This window comes from Cynocephalus volans, chromosome 5 (genome assembly GCF_027409185.1).
Source record: "Cynocephalus volans isolate mCynVol1 chromosome 5, mCynVol1.pri, whole genome shotgun sequence".
NCBI classification, from domain to species: Eukaryota; Metazoa; Chordata; class Mammalia; order Dermoptera; family Cynocephalidae; genus Cynocephalus; species Cynocephalus volans.
The window spans coordinates 157713965-157728845 of record NC_084464.1 but is presented as its reverse complement, the minus strand read 5'-3'; the positions used below and the strand labels follow the sequence as shown (position 1 = coordinate 157728845).

General features: G+C 42.4%; 1 protein-coding gene across 1 annotated transcript; it reads left to right on the top strand.

Moving 5' to 3' along the window:
• Nucleotides 1-3370: 3370 nt before the first annotated feature.
• LOC134377867 (superoxide dismutase [Mn], mitochondrial) lies at nt 3371-14356 on the top strand. The gene is made up of 5 exons (XM_063096640.1): nt 3371-3502; nt 3793-3995; nt 8033-8149; nt 9691-9870; nt 11527-14356. The coding sequence occupies exons 1-5, from the start codon at nt 3480-3482 to the stop codon at nt 11670-11672; spliced, it is 669 nt and encodes a 222-aa protein (XP_062952710.1). The 5' UTR covers nt 3371-3479; the 3' UTR covers nt 11673-14356.
• The last annotated feature ends 525 nt before the right edge of the window (nt 14357-14881 follow it).

Here is a 14881-nt window from a genome sequence, read left to right as displayed (position 1 = left end):
GAATTCCAAGTTTTTTCAGACTGAAAATGTGTACAGTTAAATGACTACCTTTCCCAGCCTCCTTTGTGGTTAGGTGCAGACTTGTACCCAAAATTTGACCACAGAGCTGTAAGCAAAATTTGTTGGGTGAATCTACCACAAAGGATCCTTAAAAAGGAGACAGCTGGAGCCTGACTTTTTGTCCTTTCCCCTTCTTGGAAAGGAGATGAGATGGCTGGTGCTTTAGAAGCTAACACGGCCATGAAGCAGCTTTGAGAAGGGGAGCCTGCGTCCTTGAGGACTTCCTGAAACTGTCATCCCAGATCAGAACTGCCTATCCCAGGTCTTTTTTACATGAGGGAATACACTCTTCTGTGTTTAAGACACTGTGGCTGGATCTCTGTTACTGGAATATGAATGCAATCAATAATAAGCTCAAAATGGTTTCATCTCAACCCACAGTGGTTGACTCCTCCAACCGGTATGTAGGTCTAGACTGTGGTGGGTCTCAGGCTGGCTGTGGTGAATATAGCCTCAGGAAGTTTATACAAGGGAAACCCATATTCATGGTGCCCTTATGTGGCAGAGAACATCCTAAGCTGGCCGAAGGAATCTGGTATAGACCCCAGTCAACTGTAATCTAACTCCTGGGCCATTTGAATCGAGTACTCATTACAATGGCCACCTAAAAAAGAAAAAGAAGCCTGTTTCTTGGGTGTGGTAGACAAAGAAGGTAATAAACTTCTCCTTACCTCCCATACCTCTACAACCTTGGTCTCAATCCTGGATACTCTCACAGCTGGGTTAGTCTTCTGGAAGGATGTAGCTGGTGACAGATATGATGTTAGAGTTGCTTCTATTTGTTGCTGTCACTTCGCCCCCCAACATTTATTGCTTGTTCAGAGGGTCATATCCTAGGGGTCACTTTAAGTCTCAAAGTATCATTATCTGTACAAGCAAGTACATCAAAGCAGCCTGACTTGTCTGTCTCCCTATAGTGACATTTTGTTCTCACTAGATGAAGCCCTTTCATTACTGTGACTGATGCATCACTGAATCCTGTTCTTTCATCCTTCAAAATGCCCTTTCTCCCAGTTCCCATAGCCACTACCCTAAAACATCACGCTGGGATTAATGCAACATCTCCCTAACTAGCCTGTCCCTCCTGATTCTCAGCACCTGACTACCTGGCCTGAAGAAGTGTTTTCAGTGTGCCTCACCTCAGCTTCCTGTTACCAACCACACCAAACCCATGCTCTTGTCTGAGTTTTAAGGATATCCATAACCTGATGCCAACCTGAGTTTCCTCCTTGACCCCCGACACATACCCTTAGTTACATTCTCTTGACATGGGTAAACACCCCCAGCCCTACCTGCTGTGAAGTTGTGCTTCCCACTGTGTTCCCTGAGGCCTGAGTCATCCTTGGGAGGACTGTAAAGGGGTGGGAGAAAACACTTTAAACCTTTCATTCAGCACCTAACTGCCTCCTTTCATATTCTTCTATTCAATAAAGGCCCAACTTTCACGAATGACAGTGCAAAGCTTTCCTAACTTCTATAGAGGAAGGATTCACACAATTCAGGATTGTTGTTTTTTTAATTGCTGAGAAAGCATTTGATACTTATAGCTTGTTAGACTCCAGGACAGCATAGGAAAGAATCCTCTGTGGTCTTTCTTTAATACTCTTCTGAGCAGTTGGTTCATGGAAGTCACTTTAAACAAACACACAACACGTAACTGGCGGGGCTTAGTTGTCAGGAAAGTATGAACTTTGGGTTTTAATCCTGACTCTTACTTATTAACTGTGTGACCATAGCAAACTGCTTAACCTCAAATTTAAGAGACTTACCAAACCCAAGTTCAGCTGCCCACCCTGTACAAAAACCCTGGCTTGGCTCACCAAAGTCTGTTGCAGAGCCCAGGGCATTCAGCCCCTGGCTTGGCTTGCCAAAATCTTGTTACCTCAGGGTATTCAGCTCCTTGTTTAGGCTCACCAAAATATTTTACCGAACCCAAGTCTGGCTGCCTGCCTCCCAACAGAAAACAAACCACGTAAAAGTCAAATGTTGGTGGAATAGAAAGTCAGCTTTTCTTCAGGAACACGAGTGACCTGAGGAGAGATGTTAGGCTGACCCGTCTCTCTGGTAAACCTGAAGGAGAGTGGCCAGGCTAAAGCCATCTCAAAGACTCAGTGTTACTGAGGGACTTTCAAAGAGTCAATTGAGGGAATGGAACGTGGGAAATGAAAAGTAGGAGGGAGGGGGCATGTAAGGAGCCAGGTGCAAATTCTGGCCAAGGCTCCTTTTGGCTTCCATTTCATCCTTGATGTTATCTCAGGGTCCTGCTAGGTTTTGATTTGGCTCATAGTGGAATCAACATAGCCTTTATTGATGTCTTCCTTGGTTTCTCAGGGTCTGGACATTACGTGTCTTGTGGCAAGTTTGCAGCTCCGTGCTGACTGGAAAACAACTTTACACTTACATAATGTTATCTTGCCCCATAACCAAGGTTCAAAATATCAAATAACCACAGGAAAAGAGGGAACTCAGAGAAAAGCATGCTAACAAAAAACCTTTTTCCCTAAAGTCCATGCAGTTTCAGGTCCCAACATGACTTCAGTACTGCTCACTACAACAAGAGATTTCATTGTCACCTGGAGTCAACAATACCAACCCTAAGTGTAAAATAAAGATAAATGTATGTAAATCCTGCGGTGCAGTCTCAGGCACAGCACACCTAGGTGTTGGATAGCACGATTACTAGGCAGTCAGTGGGGATAAAGTCGGCCTGGCTCCTGAGCAGGCTGTGGCCTGGAGGAGATCCCAAGGTCCTTTTACTTGCAAAGCAAGGTCAGCAGGGGCATGACACAAGAAGGCTGAATACGGGTTAGCGGGAACTGGCCCTACACCTTCCGCTAACACGCTCCCTGGGCGGCGTTAACCAGCAGCTAAGCTCTGCCTTCCCTGGGGACTGCCCACCAGGTCTCAGAGCGGGAAGGAAAGTGTTCCCTGGGGGACGCCTGCTGACCTCGGTGCAGCCCAGCACTGCGGGAAGAGGAGGGGCAGGCGGCGCAGCGGCGGGCACTCAGAGGGAGCGGGACGGGAAGGGGCGGAGGTGGGGGAGGGGCGGGCCTCGGGCCGTACCAACTCCATATGGGGGGAAGGTTGGTGACTTTTCCTTGAAAACACGCCACAAACGTACGGCAAATAGGCATCGAGGTTTCCGTGGCCTAGCGCAATCTTGCAGCCCCCTTTTCCGCACAGCCTGGGCTCGGGGCGTGCGGCCAGCGCAGGTAGGACAGACGCCTGGGAGCCCCGTGCCCCCCCCCCCGGTTGGGCGCGACGGGCTCAGGGGCGGGGCCGTGGGCGGGGCGGGGCCGTGGGCGGGTCGAGCGGCGGTTGTCCTTGCGGCGCCGCCGGGGACGGCGCACAGTTGCGGACGCTCGACTCGGCCTGGCATCTCCCTCTCCAAGAAGGCCCGAAGGAGCTGCTCCAGAACCATGTTGTCCCGGGCGGCGTGCAGGTGAGCGTCCGGCGCCCGTAGCTCGAGGGCGAGAGGGCGCGCGGCGGGCGGGACCTCCGCGGCGACGGCGACGGTGGCCGCCGGGGTCTGCTGCAGGTGCCGGGCGTGCCTGCGGGAGCGCGTCCGGCGGGAGGGACCGCGGACGGCAGGTGCCACGCGCGTGCGGTGGACAGCGACGTTCGGCCGGCGAGTGCGCGAGGGCGCCGCGCGCATCGGCTCCGGGGCAGCCCGGGCTGCGTGCAGTGGCTCGGCCCGCGCGGCGTGACCCGGCCGTGTTTTCTGTCTTCCAGCACGAGCAGGAAGCTGGCCCCAGCCTTGGGGTGTCTGGGCTCCCGGCACAAGCACAGCCTCCCCGACCTGCCGTACGACTACGGCGCCCTGGAGCCTCACATCAACGCGCAGATCATGCAGCTGCACCACTGCAAGCACCACGCGGCCTACGTGAACAACCTGAACGCCACCGAGGAGAGGTACCAGGAGGCGCTGGCCAAGGGTAGGTGCTGGCTCGTGTCAGGGGCGACAGTGAGCGGGTCTCCACACAGAAAAGCCTCTCCCTGCAGGAGAACCCCCTCATGTTTGTACCAGTTCTCAGTTTTCCAGGCACGAGACTCTCTTTTAAATTATGGTCTATCTTGTTGTAGAATGACTGTCTAGATTGGTTTGTATAAACTTTTTTTTTTTTATCAGAAAACTTAGAATCTCATAAAGGAACTTGTTTTTGAATTATGCTGTGGTAATTGCCCCATTTTTGTTACCCACATTGCAAACATTGGTGAACTGTGGAGCCTTTTTAAAAAGACTAATATGTAACTTGTTTTTGCATATTGGCAATTAAAATTTTCCCTTCTTATATTATGTGCTCTTGGGAAATGTTTGGTGTCTCAGGTAGGTCTCTCAGCAGGAGAGCTGAGAGCTCCTGTCCACTTGTGGCCCAATCACCGTGCTCACCGTGCTTTTGAGTGTAAGTGTAACCTCCGGGGAGAAGTAGGAGTGGGGCTTTGCTCTCAATAACCAGTGTGTGTGTCTGGACAGCAGGTGGCAGATAGCCTCACAGCCTCCTTTTTCAAGTGCAATATAACTATTGAGCCTACAGTCTCAGGCTGTAGTCACACTGACAGTGGCAGATGGAAAGAGACTGCATTCTAATAGGAACTGTGGTCATGATTATTGTCCTGGGACCAGATGGGATCTGGAGTCCAGCATATGACTTGGAGATTCCCAGTATCCTGTACTGCGAAACTTCACGTAGCCCACTTGTTTAACTGAACATGGGAGAAGAGGAGGCAAGAGTTAGCATTGCTATGTTCATTACCAAAAAGTAGTTATCCAACTGTGGAACAGTGTATGCCCTTTAGACTTGATACTTTTCTGGATTTACTCACAGGTCAGAGTTCACAAGGAAAATAGCTATTTTTGGAAAGTGAAATAGGCTTGTATCTTTACCAATATTTGTAATTCAATTAAAATATAATATTGAGTAAAGAATTTTTTTTAAAGAGCTCAGTTGGAAAAACCAGTACTATGTGGCCTTTTTGTGTTTGTGCCTTGGGGGAGTGAATATGGGAATACTATGTTTTAAAGTCTCTATACAAAATAATATTGTCCTTTTATTTTTGGCTGGCCGGTAAAGGGATGGAACCCCAGACCTTGCTGTTATAGGCACCAGTCTAACCAACAGAGCTAACAGGCTACCCCCCATTGTCCTTTTAATCTATTAGTCAGTGGTTTGCACAAGGAAAATAATTAACAGTCATGTTTCCAGACTATCTGTATTGCTTGATAAGCTACACAGTAAAAAAGATGTGCTTTCTCTTAAGTGTATTGTTATTGAATTTCAGGCCTGTGAGATCTGTTAACTTTTAGACAGAGACATCTTGTTCACTGGGGGCATCTAGTGGAAAAATGCAGTATTTCAGCCTGGTTGTGCCTGAAGTCAATGGCAAAACAAAAAGGAGGAAGTTGCCACATTCTGGAAGATTTACTTGCAGCACTCCCAGTACCTTGACTTCGGGAAAAGCCTCCGTGATTCAGGCAATAACAAACACGAGAACACTGTGTTGTTGGTGACGGGCTGGGGAACATCCCAGTTGTGAAAGAGTTTCCTGTAAGGTGTCATCTGACACTTGGGAATCTCTCTCTTCAGTACTTTGAAAATAGTTTAATTTCAGTGCTTTTCTTGTGGAACCATAGCTTTACTTCTTCAATGAAAGGCACTGTAAAAAAGTTTTATATGATCTTGTACTATTATTGCCAATAAAGTAATATGTACCTGCAGAGTTTTCTTTTACTTAAAAAATTATATTTTAAGAATTAGGAAACTTGGGAAAAAATATATGTAAAATAGCATCATAATGTCAACACATGTAACTAACAAATACTTCTCAACCAAAAATATTTAACTTTTATTTTATTGTATTTATGGAAAAAAGCTGAACTGAAACAAAAGAAAATGTTGAAGTTCAGAAAAGTGTTTTTAACAGCAGATATTAAACCACCAAAATTTCTATTAAAATTTTTAGATGGTTAAGAAAGCTTTATGAAGTTGAGTTCATTAAATTACCTCTCAATAAGCTTGTTTCTTTCCCATTTGAAGAACCTAGTTACTATTGATTTATTGAAAGAACAATTTAAAACCTAACTTTTTATTTTCAGAATGACTCTGAGAAAAACTATTAAGAGAAACAGTGATCTGTATGAAAATTATTTTGTAAACATAACAAAGAAAAAAGAAAATTGGTATCTAAAAAAGACTGTAAGAGCTCACTTGGGAGAGTGTGGTGATGATAACATCAAGGTCAAGATTTCAGATCCCTGTACTGGCCAGCTTCTGAAAAAAAAGGAAAAAATTAAAATTAAAAAAATCGTAAGAGATTATCTGTGTATTCAGATGTCACTTGGTCCTCTCCTCCTTTTTGAGTTGCTAAACAGAAGACTTGGCCTTATTTAAGAAAGCAACATTTCTTCCGTATGTACTTACTGTACACTTTCAGAACACAAGTCATGAACTTCTCCCAAATTGGGAGCTCCTTGGGAGCAGAGCTCTCAGTGGTTTTCTGTGTCCTTTACTTTGTCCCTCTTGTATGTGGTGAATGATAAGCACTCAGGATTGACTGAACAAGGGAATTTCCAGTTTTTGTAATAGTTCACTTAATCTGTAGCTCTTTGAAAGAATAGAAAAAAAATTAACTTTATTTTGCCTGCTTGTTTAGAAAAGTAGAAAAGATTCTTTTAGCCTTCCATTTACTTTTCCCAATGTTTTGAGAATCCATTCAGATAATTCAAACATGACATTCTTTTTTTTAAAACTATTGATAGAAAATTAATTTTTTTCTTGGAAACCACATTCAATATGTCCAATTATGTAGTCAATCAACAAATATTTAATGAGTGCCTACTGAGTAGGAGGCAATGTATTAGCAGTGGGGACACAGCAGTGCATAGAAGTAAAGTCCTTGTTCTCACTGGAGCTTACAGGCCAGTGAGAGAAAGACAAACCAAGGGCACGTGTCGTATACCAGGGGCTATGTGTCCTGTCGCAAAAGACAGAGGCTTATAGGGTCTGGGAGCGGTGGTGCAGAATTGCTCATTTGTGTGCTGTGGCTGGAGAAGGCTCCACTGCTGAGGCTGATGTTTTGGTGGAGAAACGTTTGGGTCGAGGGCGTGAAGTCTGACACTTGGCAGGAAGAGCGTTCCAGCAGAGGCAGCAGCAGTCAGAGCCTGAGCAGTGTGGCTGGGGCTGGGGGAGCGAGGGCTTGGAGCGGGGTCAGGTGACGGGCCTCTTGGTAGATGCGTGGAAGGACTTAGGGTTCACTCCCACTGAGAAGGGAAGCTTTTGGGGATGGAGAGAAGCCCCCCGCCAGTGAGGGGACAGTGGCACCAATGCAGGTGGGAGATGCTGGTGCCCTGCACTGATGCAGGAGCAGCAGAGTTGGGAAAAAGGTTGGATTCTGGGTGTGTTTTAAAGGTAAGGCTGGCTGTGCTAACGCATGTGCTGAGGACTGGATGTGGGGGTGAGGGCAAAGGAATCAGAAGTGGCCACCAGCTACCAAGAACGTCTTGAGGAACAGAGCGGGCCCTTACCGAGGTGCAGTAGGCCATAGGAGGAGTATGTTCTGTCTTGAAAATGGGAGTTGAAATTCCATATCGTATGCATATTGAGCCATACATTTCAGCGTTGAATTATTTTTCTGGATCGCTCTCTTTAGTTTTTCTTTACTGAAATCTTTTCTATCCCAAAGAACCCTGAGCCCCTGGGCAGTCAGGAGTGAATTTTCTACCAGCTTTACGCCTCTCCTGGACCTCTCGCCAGTTGTTCAGCATGTTATTCATTGAACTAAAAATCCCCTGGGACTAATACTTTTGGGAGCGTTCTTTTTTTGGTAGAATCTGAAATTCCTGAATTTTAGGATCAATAGTTATTGTACACAAGTTGGTCCAATTATCTTATATCTTACAAAGAAAAAAATAGTGTATGGAGTGGATGAAAAAGTTAAGAATTAAAAAAAATATGTTTGCATTTTAACAATTCAGGAGACGTTACAACTCAGATCGCTCTTCAGCCTGCACTGAAGTTCAATGGTGGAGGTCATATCAATCATAGCATTTTCTGGACAAACCTGAGCCCTAATGGTGGTGGAGAACCCGAAGGTTGGTATATATTGGGGCAGCCTTATCTACATTTTGTGCACAGGAGGAATGATTGATGATTTTCTCAAGTTACCTTAATTCCCCTTCAGGTGTCCCAGTGGCATGTTTTTCATAGCAAGGAGGACAACAAAGTTGTAGCTTTCAAAGGGACATACGTGTAGTGGAGCATGCATTCAGGGAGTTACATCATCAGACCTTACATGCACACACACAGATGACATCACATCCAGGGCCACCTTTTTGTTTCCGCATCCTGTATTCCTCCATATTAGGGGAAGACTGAGAAACCTAGTTGTTAGAAAAGATGAACTTCCCACCTCCCAGCTCTGGGACCTGGGGGAGGATGCTTTGCCATCTGCACCTTACTTTCTTCATCTGCAGGACACGTGGGTAGTAATTGGGCTGTCTTGAGAATTAGATAAGTTATTCCATGTAAAGTGCTTAGACCAGTGCCTTTTGCTATTATTCTGTTCCACTGCCTCACTGATAAAAAGTCAGTTGTTCCAGAAAATTAAGTTTTCCAGGTGTCCTTTAAAAACTGCAGGTACTGAAGGGAATGCAGACCAGATGGCACTGTTCACGTGTCCTGCGCTTGACTTCCTGTGTGGCTGTGGAGACCCAGACGACTGTCATTCTCGTCCCGTCCCCAGGGAAGGCATGGGGCATGAATACGCTCTCCTCCCTTGTGCTGGGCTCCTTGTGTGTCCCCTGATTTCTGTTCTTTTATTGTTTGTTGTTAATCAGTGTCATGGGAGGCAGCCCCTCTTCTGCACCTGAAATAGCAATTTCATTTTGAGGTACTGAGAATGGAGAGTGAGAATAATTCTTCTGAGGTTTTGTCAGTCACCAGAATACGAGAGATAGTCATATTCAGCAACGGTTTTGGTACCTGCTGCCATTTCGGATTATCTGTACCCCTGTATTCCACCATGTGTGCTAGTAAAAGATACTTACTTTTAAACCAAGATAATAAGAAAAGGGAGTTTTTTTTGACCCAGTTGATTTAGTTGATATGTTTAATCTAGAATTCTATTTTATATTGCTACAGATTAAAAGCCTATAGCCTTTATTTCAGTAATAAAAAAGAAAAATCACCCTTTTTAAGACAATATAGTCAAGGTAGAAAAATCTAGGCTGCCTTGGCAAAGAACCCAATAACAGCCATGACTTTTTATTTACAAATGGGGACACCAAGTAGGTAGGCTTGAAGTCAAAGTAAAATCTTGTATTGAGGGGAAAAAAAAGAAAACTAATGGCAAATATTCTTTCTTTCCTGATGAAATAGCATAGTGAGTGAAAAACAAGCTTCATTAAGAAACATGTGGGTTAAAATTGTGAAGCCTCAGATGCTGCCGTCAGGGCAGGAGCAGCAGTAGTGTGTGGGCTCAGCGGGCTGTGTTCTGTCTACCATGTGAGGCTGCTCAGTTGTTTCTTAGGCCATGTGACAATAATATTTTAATATATGTAATACAATATTTATTGTAATGTTGGAATCTGTTCATTTATGGGTTTATTTTGAAAAAAATTTTTTTTTTAATTAGGGGAGTTGCTGGAAGCCATCAAACGTGACTTCGGTGCCTTTGAAAAATTTAAGGAGAAGCTGACAACTGTATCTGTTGGTGTCCAAGGCTCAGGTTGGGGTTGGCTTGGTTTCAACAAGGAACAGGGACGCTTGCAGATTGCTGCTTGTTCTAATCAGGATCCATTGCAAGGAACAACAGGTTAGACTTTAAGATGCTGCACATTTTATTTGGGTGAGATGGTTTACTACAGAGCGTTCAACTAGAAATAAGGAAACTAGCAGAGTTTAAACTTATTAGTAACATGTAATAATTTGAGCAAATCTGATCAAGTAATACCCAGAGCCGAAAAGGTAAAAACGCTTTAATCGTCCTTGATACTTGTGCTGTAAAGTAAGTACCTGTAATTTCACAGATACATTAAAAAAAGTTTAAATCATCAACCCTGCTTCATTTGACAGAGAATTCATATCAGCTTAAACAATTATACGCACTAAAGTAAAAAACTAAACCTAAATAACAAGAGGGAGGAAAAGGGATATAAGCTGAGTCTGATGTCATGTCCCTTCACCCTCTCTGCTGAGCAGTTCTCATTAAACTGGGACTGGAACTCAGGTTTCCAGACTCCCGCTTTTCCGGGGCTCTTTGGTACACAAAAATATTTGTCTTGGAGGCTCCAGGCTGGGCTCACCAAGTACTTTCTTCTGTTGAGCCTAATTGAATTAGAAGTCCTTTATGGAATGTTCCTGAAGAGTGTGGGAAATAGAGTCATAAGTCATCTGGTAAGTAGCAGGGGTTTTGGTCTGTGATGTAGGGAACTTAAAGTGACACCTTAACATCCAACAGCACTAGTTCTCTGCCACTATTTCTTCTACCTGTGCACATGTCAGAGGACTCTTGCTCATGTGACTCACTTCCCTGGATATGCTCAGCTTTTCCCAGAATCTAAACAGCTCTTTGGGGAAAGTGAGATGCCACAGGAATTTATAACAGCCGCAGGAGATTTGTGAGCATTGAACTCTTCGGAGTAAGGTGTTTGTATAACGTGCCTGACCAGATTCTGTGGAATCCTAGCCACACTGCTTTCTCTCCCGCTTGAAGAAAGCTCGTTGGAATACAAATAGTGAAAGTCATGGCTCTTTATTTATGGGAAAAATCATTCATAAATTTTGCTACTTTAAGTATTAATAATAAATTAATAAAGTATAAATAATAAATAATTATTTATAATACTACACGGTAAGTATCTCACCAGTGATGAAGACAAACTGTTGAGAATTGTTTTCATCAAGGAGAGCAATCGTGACAATTCTGAAAACAGCATGTCTTTTTCTTTAGTCTTATTTAGTTTTCCTTCGTAACCTTACTGTTTCTTTTAATGTCTCATAACTGCTGTGTGTACCCTAAGACTAAAAGTAACCTTGGGGAGCAGAGCAGGTTTCCTGTTAACCTGGGTGAGTGCTCAGGCCCTTTGGAAGAGAGACTCAGAGAGCCTCAGGCACCCCCAGAAACCAAACACACCGTTATCACTGCCCCTGAGACCACTGTAAGGAAGGCTGGGAACTGGCTTTTGGATGCATACACTGGTATTTTATGTGCAGCCATTAAATACTGTACTTAATTGATTTCTCCAATTTTATTTATTATTTATCACTTTTTTCTGAAGTGGAAAGTTTAAGATATTTTCCTGGGAATATTCATTTGTATGCAAATTTCCTATTTATGTAAGAAACAGAAGTGCATGAGAGTATTGTAAAGGGTAATTTTTTGTGCATAAATGATAAAAGTTTAAATTGAGAAGATGTAATGTTTTAGATTGAAATTGACAGTTTTTGCTTTTTTTCTTCTTTCTCCTAGGCCTTATTCCACTGCTGGGGATTGATGTATGGGAGCATGCATATTACCTTCAGTATAAAAATGTCAGACCTGATTATCTAAAAGCCATCTGGAATGTCATCAACTGGGAGAATGTAACTGAAAGATACAGGGCTTGCAAAAAGTAAAATGTTACACTGAGCACGTGGAGCTCTTTATGACTAGTTTTGTAGGGTGTAGGGTACTACCATGTACCAATGAGCTGCTCTGTTGTAGCTTTTCCTGCTGTTGCTTATTCACATATTTGATAAACAGAACTTAAGGTTATTAGTAACTTTTTGTTTTGAAATTTTGTTATTGTGCAATTATTTGAAAATAGTAAATGCTGTGAGTGATTTAATCTTGATTGGTCATTATTCAGAGCTAAAATAGCCAGGAGGTTATAATTGTCATCATAAAATCATCAAAAATATTTCATTCTTGTACTTTTAGGGTCTGTAGGGAAGACTTTCTAATCCTCTTTTATTGCAGTTATGGAAAATCTAATCTTTTTCCGCAGTAGTTTAACAATAAAATATTAAATATTTCCCAAGTGCAATATTCAGTATTTTGTGAAAAATTGCTTTTTGTAAGTAATCCTTTGTAGTGATATTTCTGGTAATATCACCCAGAGAAAGACACATTTTGATTTATTGTATCCTTTTTGATTTTTTTGTTTGCTTTATTGTAGAGAATGCACAGCTACTACTATAGAAGCTTTATATCATTTTTTCAATAAAGAGAACACCATATCCATGATACGGAGACACACAGCATTCAAATTATGCTCCTGTATAGCTTTTGCAAGTAGAGCTGCATACTGTTTACATATAGCAGGGTCCCCTTGCATTTGGCTTCACACTGACATACGTTGTCCTCGGTTGTGTCATCATCTTTCTAGTTATCTTTAATGGCGATAAAAATTTTATCAAGTGGACATTTCCTAATTTACAGTTCTGTTAGTGAATATTTCATTGATTTCTAATTGTTATTTATTAGAAATAGTGCTGTCTCGAGCAAACCCAAGCACATAGGTTTTGCACATTTTTATTGGAATGTTTTCCTAATATAGATTTTTTTTTTTAAACTATTTAATAATGTTATCCCAAATTTCTTTTTTCATTTCCTTTTTTTGTGCCGGTAGGTATAAGGTTCTCAACCCTTGACCCTGGTGTTATACAGCTTCAGTCTAACCAACTGAGCTGACTGGCCACCCCTATTTTTTTGTTTCGTCTATTTTCCCCTCAACTTTATTTTTCTGTTTTCATGGAAAAATGGAATAACTTAGCAGTTTCAATATTGATGACTGAAGCATAAAAAATATTTAAATTCAAGGAACTTTTTTTTTTAGAATTTAATTAGAAAAGAATTTAGGCTTTCAGAAGTGTCCACGACATTGATGAGACTATTGATAACTGTGTGTGTTTGCGCTTGTGGATTGAAAAATCTTTGGAGACTATGATTGCCATCCTTTCTAGACCACAGTGAAATGATCATGGAGAACAAGTGGGAGTCATGTGATTACCTCTAAACAAGTTAGCATACTCTGTTTAAACAGACCATCTAGGAAAGTGGGACCTTTTAAAAGATGGGCTTTTGAATACCAGTCATCTGCTAGATCATGGTTTATATTGAACTAACAAAGATTTGCAGAGACTACTGACTTCTACAAAGCTTTTTGATCCCACTAAGCTTTAAGATTTCGAACAAATTCAGTGTTGAGGTTTCTACTGGCCTCTACCTTTGCTCTGCTTTCTGTTGACACGAGCAAGGTTGTCTTTTCTCCCGCTGGACAGATTTTAAGAGACTAAGAGAATTTACCAAGTAAAGATTTTTTTTTTTTTTTAAAGATGACCGGTAAGGGGATCTTAACACTTGACTTGGTGTTGTCAGCACCACGCTCACCCAGTGAGCAAACTGGCCATCCCTATATGGGATCCGAACCCATGGCCTTGGTGTTATTAGCACCGCACTCTCCCGAGTGAGCCACAGGCCGGCCCACCAAGTAAAGATTTTAATTACCCTGCAGACAATGAGACTTTAAGAATGTTTAACCTGTTTTTCATTATAGGAAAGAAATAGAAAAAGTAAAATTGCCGGTTTTGTTCGAAAAGAGCAGGAATTGTCCATCCAGGAAGATTTATTGTGGCTGAATCAGCAGTGCCTGGTCTAGTCATCCTTGCGCTTCAAAACCTTCGTCTGATTAGTGCTGGAGGGAAACAGGAATCAAAACAAAGTCTGTCTGTGAAACACTACCTGTTGCTTGAGCTGTTGTATAATAATCAAACTTCGAGGTTGAGAAATTATAACTTAATTGAATACATGAAATTCATGTTCTTAAAGTGAGATTAGAATTTCTGTTGAGCCCCTTTAAAAAAGTAGTATCGAAGCCATAATGTTAAGATTGATGTGTGCGTGAGTCATATCTAAAACCAGGTACAGGGCTGGCTGGTTAGCTCTGTTGGTCAGAGCTTTGTGCTGATAACACCAAATTCCAGGGTTTGACCCTTGTTCCGCCCAGCCATTGAATAAATAAATAAATAGAACTGGGCATAAATATAAATTATACTAACTGTGTCAATTTCAGGGGAACTGCTTTTTAGAAAAGCTATTAGGTAATATTTTATACATTACCATTTCTCATTTTCAGTCATACCCTAATGATTTTAGTAAGCTAATGTCCTATCTTCTAAGATATCCATCAAACCTAGTGTATCCTGGAAATCCTATAAAGTCCTTTGTAGTTTTCACTTATTCATTAAAGAAACATTTATTTTCCTGTTGTAAGTGTGAAATTTTCTGACTTAATAAAAGAATCTGTCAACCATCAAAAGTGGTCTGCATTATGCATGTGTGTGAAAACATTAATAATCCTATAATGCTCTATCATTTTTAATGTGTTTCTGTGGGAAAGGAATAATAAATGATAGATAGTTGAAATTTTACCCTTAAAACCCAGAAAGCGTGTGAACTGGATCTCCAGTCGTATCTGCAGTAATATCGTCTGATAATATAAAAGCATAGCATTAGGGATACAGGAAAAACCTAGTGTTTTTCCTACTGTGGCACACCACTCAGGACAACACTGACACCAGATTGTCCAGTGCATTTTTGTACACCCGGGAGAGAGGAAGCGTGTGTCCTGAGCAGGTTGCCAGGCTGAGCTCAGTCTGCCTCTGGTCACCAGCTGGGTGTCATATAATTTAGTTCTGACACTGTCTACCCAGAGTTAGAGTCAGATCCCACAGGCTGAGGGCTCAGTCCCACAAGACTGCTCCCAATTCAGATGGCAATGGCAAGTCCCAGATTGTGACTTGTACTTCTGACCAACCAATTAAGTTTTTATTTTATTTTATTT